We start from the raw sequence: 15004 nt of genomic DNA on the forward strand, positions 1-15004 counted from the left end.
ATATTTATTAAGTGTTGTATGTAAAGGGTACTATTCTATGTTCTTTATAAGAATTAGCTCACTGGGGCACCTGGGTAGCTCAGTTGGTTAAGCATCTGACTTCAGCTCAGGTCATGATCTCATGGTTCGAGAGTTCGAGCCCCATGTCGGGCTCTGTGCTGACAGTGTGGAGCCTGCTTGGGATTCTTGCTTGCTCGCTCACTCGCTCACTCTCCTTCTGCCCCTCCGTCTCTCATGCTTTCTCTCTCTCTCAAAATAAAAAAATAAACTTAAAAAAAAAAAGATTTAGCTCACTTAAGCCCCACAACTACCTATGGTTTAGGAACTCTTCCTGATGCCATTTTGCTAATGAGGAAACTGAGGCATGTGGAGGTTTGGTAATCGTCCCAAAGTTAGGTAGCTTATAAACCACATAGTTGGATTTCAAATCCAAGTCTTCTTGACATTGATAAATTCTTGACCTTTGTAAAGTAGTTTTTGCAAAATTCTTATTTTTTGTTAATTTAAATTCATGTTAGTTGACATATAGCGTAGTGTTGGTTTGGGGAGTAGAATTTAGTGGTTCATCACTCACATATAACACCCAGTACTCATCCCAACAAATGCCCTCTTTAATGCCCATCAAATAGGATAGATTCTCTAATTTTCATTCCTCTAGGTTTTCTTTGGTAGTACCATGTAGAAGAAACTAATAAAAATGGGATGCTTGGGTGCTCAGCCAGTTAAGTGTCCTACTATGGATATTGGCTCAAGTCATGATCTCACAGTTGTGAGCTGGAGCGCAGCATCAGACTCTGTGCTGAGCATGGAGTCTGCTTGGTATTCTTTCCCTCCCTCTCTGCCCCTCCCCCATTGGCACACGCTGGGTGCATGTGCTCTCTTTCTGTCTCTCTCTCTTTCTCCCTCTCACAAAATAAATAAGTAAACATTAAAATAGGAAACTAACAAAAAATGGAGGCTGTTAAGCTGGTTAATAGTGGGAATTTACAAATCTCTCTTCCTTATGAGTAATTCTCTATAATTGACTACTGTAAAATTTCAAAATGTTGAATTTTGAAGGGAAAAGACTTACTTGCTATGATTTATCATTGGTGCTGTCCAAGTTTGGCATTCTTTAGTGGTGACTCCACCTTATGGAGTACTTTTGTAGGCCTCAATGAAATAGTCCACTGGAAACTTTCAACCACTCTTGCTATTATGTAGGAAATGCATCTCTAGAGGTTACCTATGACTTCAGCCCCCAAACACTGGATTTGTGAAAGTTCCATATGTCAGATGGGCTGCTATGCCACTCTAAACCACCCTCTTGGGCAACATTCATCCAGGATGAACCTGGAAGGTTTGATTCCACCCACTGAATTTATTTAGCTCAAATGAGAAAATAGCCACCACGTTCTTGGGACCTCAACCTATTTTAGGACTCATTTTATTTTAACATCCTATTGCAGTTATATTTTTAAATGAATTATATCTTTTATCATTATATAATAATATTTTTAATCATGTTTTTGTGATTTTTAAGCTTAAATACTACCTTGCCTAATATTAATATTGACACTTTGCTTTCTTTTTGTTTGCATGTTCGTAGAATCTTTCTTTTATTTAGCTGACGTTTTAAACTATTTTAAAATATATTAAATATAACTATTTTAAAAATATTAAATATAACTATTTTAAAATATATCTTTTGATAACAGAATAATTTTTTTAATATATGAAATTTATTGTCAAATTGGTTTCCATGCAACACCCAGTGCTCATCCCAAAAGATGCCCTCTTCAATACCCATCACCTACCCTCCCCTCCCTCCCACCCCCCATCAACCCTCAGTTTGTTCTCTTATGCTTTGAGTCTCTTATGCTTTGGCTCTCTCCCACTCTAACCTCTTTTTTCTTCCTTCCCCTCCCCCATGGGTTTCTGATAACAGAATAATTTTTAAACCCAGTTCAACACTTTCCGTTTTTATTAGATTTCTATCCACACTTAGTTCAAAGTTGATATAGTTGATTTTTATATTTATCATCTTATAGTATGTTTATTAGTTATTTTACTTTATTTTCTATCTTTTGTTTTTTATTAGTTTCATTAAGAATCTCTTCTTTTTTTCCCTTGTATTTCTTTTGGAGTACTATTGTACTTTTTCATCCCATTACTGACTAATTTCCTTTCCTGGTATTCCTAATCAGGCATGATCAAATTTGCCTGTCAACAGATGGGGGACAAAACTGGAAGGTGAGTAGGGAGGTGAATAATGGTAACTTAGGTGAGATGATGATTGGATCCTGAGGTTGGGTAATAGCAGTAAACATGGAGATGATTGGATGTATTCAGTAGTTAATTTTTTTTTTGAGGATTGAATGAGTTTAATATTGTACATATAAAACACTTCAAACAGTGTCTAGCACCCTATAGATGTTCACACATGTTCATACAAGGCAATCTTTTTAAAATCTAGTTCCATTCTTCTGCTTAGAGGCTTCCAAATGCTTTTCTTTTTTTTTTTTTTTTTTTAATATGAAACTTGTTGTCAAATTGGTTACCTTACAACACCCAGTGCTCATCCCAACAGGTGCTTTTTATGGCTCTCAGAATAAATCTCAAACTCACCCCACCCCCCATGGCCAGCAAGGCCCTGTGGGGGTCTATAGTTATCCATCTGCCAAGCTCATCTCCCTCTCTCACACCCCCTCCCTCTCACTTCATCTTTTTGGCCTCAGATCCTTTGCACTTGCTGCTCCCTTTTCCTGGAGCTCTCTTCCCCCAGTTCTCATGGTGACTGAGTCCTCATATTTCAGGCTGCCTGTGACTTCAGTTTTATTTGCTCACAAAAGTTATTGAGAGGCAAAGACAGTTCATATTCTTAGGAGTTTCCTGATGTTTTAATACATTAATAGTCTTTTCTAGGGGTATGGAATAAGGGACTAGGCAGGAATTAAAGTTTAAAATAGGAATAGTGGGGCGCCTGGGTGGCTCAGTTGGTTAAGCATCCAACTCTTCATTTGGACTCAGGTCATGATCTCATGGTTCATGAGTTCAAGCCCTGCATGGGGGTCTATGCTGACAGTGCAGAGCCTGCTTGGGATTCTCTCTCTCCTTCTCTCTCTGCCTCTCCCCCACTTGATATCTCACTGTCTTTCTCTCACTCACCTACTCAAAATAAATAAATAAACTTAAAAAAATAAATAAAATAGGAATGGTGCTCAATTTAATAAGAAAAAAAAGACTTTACTTTCTATATTTTTTTAATTTTCTTAAAGGTTATTTATTTATTTTGAGAGAGACACAGAGTGCATGAGCAGGGGAGGGGGCAGAGAGAGAGAGCAAGAAAGAGAATCTCAACACAGGGCACAAACCCACCAACCAAGAGATCATGACCTGAGCTGAAGTCAAGAGCTGGACACATAACCAACTGAACCACCCAGATACCCCAGGAAAAAAGCTTTACTTTTTAAAAACTGTTTCAAAATGTGGACAGCAGGTATAGAGATTATGAAGGCTTTATTTAACTTTGGATCAAAGTGTTCATATTGTTCATATTCAACACCCATTTACTATCTCTGAAGCATTTGTTACGTTAGGTACTAGGAGAAATAAAGAAAACAACCAAAACTATGATCCAATTGTTATTCTTCAGGAATTCAAAGTACAACAATGTATTATAATTTTAAGATACATTCTATTCTAAGTAGAAATGCAACTATCTTTAAGAAGAATATGGTGCAAATCTCTTATCAACTGTAATTTGGAGTCCTTGGGTTACTATCTGGGAGTATCTTATTCATTTATTCGTCTATTTCTTGTATTTCCTGTAAACTGATAGATATATCTAAAGGCCGGATGTGAGTTAGACTGTGTGTGTGTGTGTGTGTGTGTGTGTGTGTGTGTGTGTGTGTGTGTTTTAGGCAAGATACTTTATAGATGATGCTGTTTACTTTCTTTTATATCACATCGTGCAGGATATTATGTCTGGTTGTCCCACTTTTAATGATGCTAAAATTAATTGGTGAGTTTAGTGTAATAGTAATCTGCATAGGGAAGCACCACTTTAATAAAAAAAACAAGATTTTAAAAACTAAACTAATGAAGGAAGAAGAAGGTGGGTAGGAGGTGTGATTCAGGGCTTCTGTTCCCTTATCTGTAAAATATATTATGCATTAGAATTGAACCCCAATTGTCTGTTGTTGACCAGTGAAACAAATATTTAATGACACAGGGCAAGTACTTCCTCTGTTCCCTTTTCTCAGTAATAGCAGGTTTGAGACCTCAGCCTTGCTTCATCTCTTTTTTCCTACGAATCCTTGTTAGAGTAGTAAACTTAGGTAGTTAGGCGGCTTGAGGCATAACATAGGTTGAGAAACACAGAAGATCTTGAAGGCCTTCCCAAATGATTTTCTATGACAGATTTCAAGTAATAATATTTAACTTTTTAAACAGGGCTCAACTCCACCAGTAACTGTTTTCAAAGGTTCAAAGAAACCTTACTTAAAGGAATGCATTTTAATTATTAACCATGATACTGGAGAATGTCGACTAGAAAAACTCAGCAGCAACATCACTGTAAAAAAAACAAGGTATGTAGGGGGTGCCTGGGTGGCTCAGTCAGTTAAGCGTCTGACTTCAACTGAGGTCGTGATCCCACAGCTCGTGGGTTTGAGTCCTGTATTGGGCTCTGAGCTACTAGCTCAGAGGCTGGAACGTGCTTCAGATTCTGTCTCTCTTCTCTCTCTGCCCCTTCCCCATTCACACTCTGTCTCTCTCTCTCTCAAATATAAATAAACATTAAAAAAAGTAAAAAAAAAAAAAACAAGGTATGTGGTTTATGAAATAAACTACTTTATCAACAAAGAAGTTGCTAAGGAAATATTAGTGAAAAAAAGTATTGGGTAAGTCACATTATTATATAAAGTTTCTTTCTTTGTGGTACAAAATGTTTTAATCTTTTTCCAAGTTTAAATTTGGCGGAGATCCTTAGCCAAAAGCTTTTATCACTTCTTCCTATGATATATAAAAGCTTTCTTTGTTTCTGAATGTTTTCTATATGCGTAGGTATACATTTTATTCTATTATAGATACTTTCATAAAGCTGAACTGAAAGAAGCCATTATACACTCTCCAAAATAATTTCATCATCATTAGTAAAAACTTATTGAGCACCTAGAATATGTAAAGAACTAGAAAAAGAAAATTTCCTATACAAATACTAGCTTCAACAAGTCTGCATTTTAATTGGATTAACAGATCATTCCATTTAAAAATTCAGTAAGAATATAGCTATCTCAAATTCTTGTTTGCAAATAGGTGATGCATTGTCATGTAATATAAGAGACCTACACTAATAGCCATACAAAGAATATAAGCAAAAATTGTTCTCGGACTTAAAGGAATGGAGAAGTTCTCATTGATTGGAACATTTGGGAGTCTTTATTGATGTCTTGAGAGGTTAAGAATTTGAAGGGATACATGCACCCCAATGTTTATAGCAGTATTATCAATAATAGCCAAATTATGCAAAGAGCCCAAATGCCCATCAACTGATGAATGGATAAAGAAGATGTGGTATGTATGTATGTATGTGGTATGTGTGTATACATGCACACATATATATATACACAATGTATATACATATATATATACACAATGTGTATATATATATGTGTGTGTGTGTGTGTGTGTGTGTATATACACACACACACACAATGGAATGTATATATATATATATATATATATATATATATATATATATAACATATATAATATTATATATATATACATGCACCCACAATGGAATGTATATATATATAAGGTATATATATATATATATATATATATATATATATATACACACACACACACACATACACACACACAATGGAATATTACTCAGCCATCAAAAAAATGAAATCTTGCCATTTGTAACAATGTGGATGGAGCTAGAGAGTATCAGGCTAAGCACAATCAGTCAGAGAAAGACAAATACCATATGATTTCACTCATATGTGCAATTTAAAAACAAACAATCATTGCCAAAAAAAGAGAGAGGCAACCAAGAAACAGACTCTTAACCATAGAGAACAAACAGTTACTGGATGAGAGGTAGGTGGAGGATGAGTTTAAATAGCTGATGGGATTGAGGAGAGCACTTATGAGTACAAGCTGTTGTATTGAAGTGTTGGATCACTAGAATGTACACTTGAAACTAATGTTACACTGTATGTTAACTAACTGGAATTTAAATTACAAAAAGAAAGAAAAAAAAGATTTAGGGCTTTTCCTCCCAAACATACTTGATAAGACTTACCATGGGTCCTTGTTAAATGTGAGTTTCCAAATTCAACTTCAGATCAGGGAAGGACCATTGGAAGCTCTTTTTTATTATCCCCTTCCTGCTTAGGTAATTTTTATTGGTAGGAAAGTTTGGAAAATATTTAATTGATCAGTGAGAACATGAAGTTGTAGGCAAGGTTTGAAAGCAGGGATATATCTGACTTATTTGGAGCCAATGAGTAGGATCTGTTTAATAGAGCAATAATTTGTTTCTGTGCCTGTGTATAAGTAGATTGACATGCTTACATTTGTTTAAAACATTAATCCACCAAACAAGCTGACTAAAATGAAACAATGTGGGAAACAGAAAAATGAATAAACCACAATTTTTGAAAGTAGGAATGAAGAGAACAGTGAGGTTCTAAATATTCTGAATGAAGAACTGACGGGATTTGGGTGATTGGCAATTGAAGAGACAGAAGTCAAGCATAATTGTATTATATACTCTGTTCGCAAAAGCACTGAAAAGAAAGTATACAGATCTCCTTTAGTAATGTGTCTTAAAGTTAGGAATAAAAAATATGAAAGAGGGGCACCTGGGTGGTTCAGTGGTTAAGCGTTCAGCTTCATCTCGGGTCATGATCTCACGGTTTGTGGGTTCCAGCCCCATGTCGGGCTTCTGTGTCTCCTTCTCTCTCTGCTCCTCTCCCATTCGTTCTCTGTCTTTCTCTCTCAAAAATAAACATTAAAAAAATTTTTTAAATATGGAAGTGATTTTAACAAATGATAATTTTAGAATTTAGGGAGTATGTTGTACTTGTTATACACTTATGTATAATTTCAGTTTATTTTAGTCATTTGTGTATGTCTCATCTCTTCAATTTTGAGCAGTTTTGTTTTTATTCACATCTGTATTCCCTCAGTGGATCTGTGTATATGCCATACGTATAGCAGAGTTCAATAAGTGTTTGTTAAATAACTACTTGTTAAAAAATGAACTAAATTCATGCTTTAATTTTTGAATATCATTTTAAAGATTTCTAGAGAAAAGAATAAGTGGTCAATTTTAGTAACTTTGTTAGTTGTAATTGTTAAATTTCTATCATCCCTGTTTTGACCTTTGATATTCTGAATTGCAGAGTTGAAGGAAGTAGTAAAATTCAGTATCGTATAGAGCAACAGCAACAACAAATGCGGAATTCAGCTAGAACTCCCAATCTTGTAAAACATTCTCCATCTGAAGACAAAATGTCCCCAGCATCTCCGATGGATGATATTGAAAGAGGTAAAATCTAAGTTTATATATAATTCCTCTTATAATAAATTATTAAGAATTACTGGGTGAAAATTTTTATTTTAATTAACAAGGGAGCTGATTTAAAATTTGTTTTAATGTTTATTTTTGAGAGAGAGAGAGAGAGAGAGAGTGTGTGTGTGTGTATGTGTGTGAGAGCAGAAGAGGGACACAGAGAGAGGAAAACACAGAATCTGAAGCAGGCTCCAGGCTCTGAACTGTCGGTACAGAGCCCAATGCAGGGCTCGAACCCATGAACTGCAAAATCATGATCTGAGCCCAAATCAGTTGCTTAACCGACTGAGCCATCCAGGTGCCCTAATGAGAGAACTGATTTTAAACTGTCATTGAGAGCATAATATTTTTGTAATTATGGGTTTTTCTGGGGGAAGAATGTATAGTTTATGATTTAGGGTATTATGTCAGTAAGACTATATCTGTAGAACAGAATTTATATCTTTTATTATTATCCAGGGTAAAAAAAGTGACTGTTTAGATATCTGTAACTGGAGTTTCTTTTTTACAGTTGTGATGATTTAGATTGAATTCCTCACAGCATTTTTCTGTCAAAGTTATTTTATTTATAGCCAGACTGTAAATATCTAAGATGTCACTAGACCAATAGGAAAGTGAGGAGATGTAATAACATGTAGTAAGTTCTTCTGAATGGCAGCTCACTTCTCAGCAGGAAGGTGTTTCTAGGGAGGCATAGTCCTTTTGAAAGTAAGGAAACTGAAATCTCCATTTTTTTTTCTAGCTTCAGGCTGGGTGTCTGTTGTATACTAATTGTAGGAGTAAAACTCTGGTCACCTGGTTACAAAGTATATTTGCTTCTACACTTTTCTTTCATAATTTGTATATAGTTCTCCAATTCCACTTGCTCCATTCTAGGCCCACTATAGCATTAGTTCCCCAACATATTAGTGTTCTTTTTACAAACAGCAAAGAATATACACACTTAAAACCCTTGTTTCGGGGCGCCTGGGTGGCTTGGTCGGTTAAGCGTCCGACTTCGGCTCAGGTCATGATCTCACGGTCCGTGAGTTCGAGCCCCGCGTCGGGCTCTGTGCTGACAGCTCAGAGCCTGGAGCCTGTTTCAGATTCTGTGTCTCCCTCTCTCTCTGACCCTCCCCCATTCATGCTCTGTCTCTCTCTGTCTCAAAAATAAATAAACGTTAAAAAAAAAAAATTAAAAAAAAAAAAAAAACCCTTGTTTCTACAAGGAATCTTGAATTTTATTTTATTATTATATCATATCTGATTCCGAAATGGATTTGAATTATGATGTCATTCTATTCATGTATATAATAAAATACTGGAATAGAAAATCAAGATATTGAAGGGGAAGAGGATTTGCTAATTATTTAAAATTATTTAAAAACAGACAAATACCATACGATTTCACTCATACGTGGAATTTAAGAAACAAAAAACATAGGGGAAGGGAAGGAAAAATGAAATAAAAACAGAGAGGGAAGCAAACCCTAAGCTATAGAGAACTAACTGAGGGCTGCTGGAGGGGCAGTGGGTGGGGGGATGGGCATTAAGGAGGGCACTTGTTGTGATGAGAACTGGGTGTTACATGTTAAGTGATAAATCACTAAATTCTACTCCTGAAACCAATACTACACTATATGTTAACTAACTTGAATTTAAATAAAATCTTGGAAGAACAAATAATAATACAGTGCAAGAAGAAATCCCTCTTTGTTTTTTAGCAGAGACCTTAATAAAAGCATTGTATTGAAGCATTGGATTCTAGAGGATAAGTTATCATCATCTTATGAGGTTTAATGATTTCAAGGTCTAATTTATATAAGAAATTACCTTGAGATGTTTGTATAGCATGTTATCTAGACTGTCTTCTTTTAAATATTTTCCTGACCCTTTTATGCCAATGTCTATTGCTATGGTTGAATCATCTTTTCAAATTTATGACTAGATGTCTGGCAGTTGTACTAGTGTTTCTGCGGCTTGGAGCTGTCTGGGATTTTTGTTTAAAAAATAAGATGAGGGACACCTGGGTGGCTCAGTCAGTTGAGCATCTGACTTTGGCTCATGTCATGATCTTGCAGTCCATGAGTTCAAGCCCCATGTCAGTCTCTGTGCAGATAGCTCAGAGCCTGGAGCCTGCTTCGGATTCTGTCTCCCTCTCTCTCTGCCCCTCCCCCACCCACATGCATGCTCTAAATAAATAAATAAACAAACAAACAAACAAACATTTAAAAAAAAAAGATGAGAATCCAAATTTCTCCCCTCCCCAAGAGCATGGATAAATAAGTATTAACAGAGAATTAATAAATATGGTATTGTTAGAGAGTGTATATTGATACCCATTTATTGATATCAATTGATATAATTGATATATTTATATCGAATGATATAAAGACATGATTTCTTCTGATATGAAAACCATTTTTTTCAATTTTTTATTCAAATTCCAGTTAATCAACATATAGTGTAATATTAGTTTCAAGTGTAGAATTTAGTGATTCATAACTTACATGCAACACCCAGTACTCATCACAGGTGCCCTCCTTAATACCCTTCACCCATTGTACCCATCCCTCTGCCCACCTCCTCTCCAGCAACCCTCAATTTGTTCTCTAAAGTTAAGAGTATGTTTCTTGGTTTGCCTCTGTTTCTTTCCCCCATACTGATCTATTTTGTTTCTTAAATTCCACATATGAGTGAAATCATATGGTATTTGTCTTTCTCTGACTTTTTTGCTTAGCATAATATTCTCTAGCTCCATCCATGTCATTGCAAATGGCAAGATTTTATTCTTTTTTTATGAATGGGTAGTATTCCTTTGTGCATATATACTACATCTTCTCTAGCCACTCATCAGTCATTGGACATTTGGGCTCTTTCCATAATTTGGCTATTGTTGATAATGCTGCTATAAATATCAGGGTGCATGTGTCCCTTCGAATCAGTATTTTTGTATCCTTTGGGTATATACCTCGTAGTACAATAGGTGGATCATAGAATAGTTCTCTTTTTAACTTTTTGAGGAACCTCCATGCTGTTTTCCAGAGTGGCTGCACCAGTTTGCATTCCTACCAACAATGTAAGAGGATTCCCCTTTCTCTGCATCCTCCCCAACATCCGTTGTTTTCTGTGTTGTTAATTTTAGCCATTCTGACAGGTGTGAGGTGATATCTCATTGTAGTTTTGATTTGTATTTCCCTGATGGTGGTATTGAGTGATATTGAGCATCTTTTCATGTGTCTGCTAGCCATTTGTATGTCTTCTTTGAAAAAAGTCTTTTTTATCACGTGCAGAATTTCAATATGGATTTAAGTCTATTTTACAACCTAAGATATGCAAGGGCCAATGAATATGTGAAAAATTGATCAGACTCACTAGTGCTTTCAAAATGTAAAATTTAAAATTAAGGAATATTTTTTTCACTTATGAGCTTGGCAGTAACTAAAACATTTGTTAACATCCACTGCCAGGTAAGGAGAGAAAGAGAAATATGTAGGTAACTACTGACATCTTTGGAGTCAGACTGCTGACGTTCAAATCCTGGCTCAGTCACTTAGCAGCTGTATAGCCTGGGGAAATTTATTTAACCTCTTATTTCTCTTTGTGTATGTTTCCTCATTTGTAAAATAGAGGTAATTATTAGGGTTGTTGAGAGGATTAAATAAAGAAATACCTATAATGTGCCTAAAGCAGGCACTGGGAAATGTTAAAATATTAGCTATTATTTTAACTCCTTTTTTTTTTCTTGTTCCTTTGTTTATTTATTCATTAATGTCTGCTCTTTAAAAAAAATTCTTCCTTTCTTTGACTCATTTTGAGTTTGCTCTGTTATTCATATAATTGGATGGTAAGCTCATCTATGTTGAATTTACTTTTTGTATTCATTTAAGAGTATAAATACTCTCTGAGTATCATTTTAACTGCATCAGTAGATGAGTAGCTCTTCCACTATAGTTGAATTCTAAATATCTGTGTAACTTCAACTCTTTGACAATTATTTATAATTATGATTTATGGTTTCCAAATATGAGGAATTTAAGAAAAATCTGAAGGTGGGGCTTAAAACAATAACAACATATTTTCTGATCATAAATCATCAATTTGTGTAGAGCTCAGTGGAAATAGTTCGTTGTTGTTTCACATGGTGTCAGCAGGAATGACAAGAAGTCTAACATCTGGAATTATTTGAGGGCTCAGTTGTTCACAGTGTCTGCCAATTTGATGCTGGCTTTGGCCTAGACCTTTCCAGGGGTTGTCAGCTGGAAAACCTACACATGGCTTATGCTCCAGGTGGCTAGGACTTCCTTACGACATAGTGGCTGGGTTCCAAGAGTAAATGTCAAGATAGGAAAAAAGAGGAAAAGAGGATACAGGAGAGAGAGGTGAAAACTTTATCTTTTTAATTGAATGGTTTCAGAAGCCTAATTTTTTGATGCTATTATAAATGCTTTTATTTTGGGGTGCCTGGGTAGCTCAGTCAAACGTCCAACTCTTGATTTTGGCTCAGGTGATGATCTCATGGTTTGTGAGTTCAAACCCTGCATTGGGCTCTCTGCACTGACAGTGCAGAACCTGCTTGGGATTCTCTCTCCCCCATTCACTCAAAATAAATAAAAAAACTTCCTGTTTCTCTCAAAATAAATAAATAACTTTAAAAAATGCTCTTATTTTATCATTTTAATTTCTAATTGCTCATTGCTAGTCAATAAGAATGCAACTGATTTTTGTATATTTTTCCTGTATCTTTTAACTTCACTAAACTCACTATTTTAATAGGTTTTTTTTGTGGATACATCAGATTTTGTACATACACAATTATGTCATTTGTGAATAATGACAGTTTTACCTCTTTCTTTCCCATCTGGATGGCTTTTATTTTATTTTTTGACTTACTGTACCAATTAGAACCTCGAATACAATATTGAATAGAGGTTGTATGAGTGAAAAACCTCCTTCTTCTGACACTAGCAGGAAAACATTTAGTCTCTTAGTATTTTGTACAATTTAAGCTGTAAATTCTTCCTAGCTGTCTTTCATCAGTTTAACTCCCTTTTAATTCTCTTTTGCTGAGAGTTTTTATCAAGAATGACTTGAAATTTGTTAAATGTTCTTTTTGCTGTTTTGAGATGGCTTTTACTTTTTATTTTTTAATATAGTGAATTATATTGATTGATTTTTTGAAGGTTTGTATCCCTGAGAAAGCCCCACTTGTTCATGATGTATTGTACTTTTAATATAGTAGTGATTCTCTCATCCTCAGCAATAATGGCATTTGGGGTTGGAAAATACATTGTCAGGGGCTGTCCTGTGCATTGTAGGATGTTTAGCATCATCCCTGGCTTCTACCACCAGTTGTGACCACCAAAAATGTCTCCAGATATTGTCAGATGTCCCCCTACTGAACAAAATCATTCCTGATTAAAAGCCATGTTAGATATTGTTAAATGCGGTTTGCTAATTTTTTTTTTTAATTTGTGCATCTGTGTTCATAAGGGACATTGGGGTGTGTGTGTGTGTGTGTGTGTGTGTGTGTTCTCTTGTAATGTCTTTGTTGGGTTTTGATATCAGTAAACTCTGATATCAACTTAAGTAACAAGTTGGAAAGTATTCCTTTCTTTTTAATAATCCAGAAGAGTTTGTATCACACTGGTATTATTTATAACTTAAATGATTGGTAGAATTCATTAGTGAAGCCACCTGTGCCTGGAAATTTGTGTGTGGAGTTGGGATGGGGGTTGGGTTTTAACTACAAGTCAATTTCCTTAGAAGGTTTAGGAATATTCAGATTATCTGTTTCTTCTTGAGAAATTTTAGTAGTTTGTGCCTTTTAAGGAGTTGGTGTATTTCTTCTTATTTATCAAATTTATGGGCACAGAGTGGTTCACAGTATTCCTTCCTATCCATTTAATGTCTTTAGGATCTGTAGTGCTGTCACCTGTTTCATTCCTGACATTAGTAATTTATGTCTAGTGTCTTGTTTTTCTTGATAAATATGATTGAGTTTTGTCAATACTATTTATATTCTTAAACAATCAGCCTTCAGTTTATTTTCACTATTTTTTTTTCTGTTCTCTTTCCTTAGTTCTTGCTTTTACTATTTTTTCCCTTCTACTTACTTTGGTTTTAATTTGTTCTTCTTATTTTCTAGCTTCTTAAGGTACAAGTTTAGTTCACTTAATTGAGACTGTCTTTTTCCCCCCAAAATATAATCATTTCATGTTTTAAATTTCACCCTAAGCTGTACTTTAGCTGCATTCCAGAGATTTTCATTTTGATTTTCATTTAATTTGAAGTATTTTCTAATATCTTTTTGCTTCTTTGTCCATGGATTTTTTTTTAATTGTGTTTGCTTCACAAATATTTGAAGATTATGTTCTATTTATAAAATTAAAATTTTATTTTGTTTTGACAGAACAGATACTCTGTATAAATTCAATTTTTTAAAATGTATTGTGGGACAAGACAGCATAGATTTATCACTCCCTGCTTCTCCCTACAAAGTAAAACTATAAACTCTGGAAATAATGCAAAAGACAACCAAAGGCCAACTCTGAAAGGTAGAAATTGGAGGGCCATCTGGTTAGGGAACTCAGGAAGGACTAGAGGAATAGTAGAGTCAGGGCATGATAAAATATTCCCCTCCCAGATGATGATGGTTCAGGGCCAGTATGTCTTGACCCCCAACTTAGCTATAGAAGGTATTCCAGATAGGGTCATTCTTCCCCTGGGTTAAAAGTCCAACAACAACACCAGGGTAGCCCGGATAAGGAAAACAAGAGAGATGGATCAGAAGTCCCACTGACAACTTGTGACCAGGGAAAGTACTCTCCTTTTTCTTCAGGTCTGAGATTCCACTCCACCACCCAGAGATGCTCCGCAGCAGGGTATACTGGCAAGAGGTAGGGCAGGGTCCCATATTTGTTTCAGATGTAGAGTTTAGTGATTCAACACTTACATACAACACCCGGTGCTTAATCCTCATCACATGTTTAATCCATCCCCACACCCACCTCCTCTCCAGCAACCCTCATTTTGTTTTCTATAGTTAAGAGTATATTTCTTGTGCCTCTCTTTTTTTCCCTATGATTGTTTGTTTTGTTTCTTAAATTACACATGAATGAAATCGTATGGTATTCATCTTTCTCTGACTTATTTCACTTATCATAATACTCTCTAGCTCCATCCATATTGTTGCAAAGGGCAAGATTTCATTCTTTTTTATGGTTCAGTAATATTTCATTATATATATATGTATATATACACACACACACACACATATATATATATATATATATATACACACACACATACACACATACATACACACACATATGCACACCACATTTTCTTTATCCATTCATCAGTTGATGGATATTTGGGCTGTTTCCATAATTTCCCTATTGTTGATAATGCTGCTATAAACATTGGGGTACATGTATCCCTTTGAGTTAA

At 35.3% G+C, this 15004-nt stretch overlaps 1 protein-coding gene across 3 annotated transcripts in view; it reads left to right on the plus strand.

Moving 5' to 3' along the window:
* Positions 1–15004, plus strand: part of EAF2 (ELL associated factor 2) — a 35933-nt gene that overhangs the window by 11396 nt on the left and 9533 nt on the right. For 2 of the 3 annotated variants that reach the window (XM_042999164.1, XM_007098324.3), the window contains exons 3-4: positions 4435–4571; positions 7404–7549. In XM_042999164.1, the coding sequence (XP_042855098.1) occupies positions 4435–4571; positions 7404–7549 (283 nt within the window). The remainder of the gene's footprint in view (positions 1–4434; positions 4572–7403; positions 7550–15004) is intronic. The other variant, XM_042999165.1, reaches the window with a different exon arrangement.

This window comes from Panthera tigris, chromosome C2, assembly GCF_018350195.1.
Source record: "Panthera tigris isolate Pti1 chromosome C2, P.tigris_Pti1_mat1.1, whole genome shotgun sequence".
Taxonomy (NCBI): Eukaryota; Metazoa; Chordata; class Mammalia; order Carnivora; family Felidae; genus Panthera; species Panthera tigris.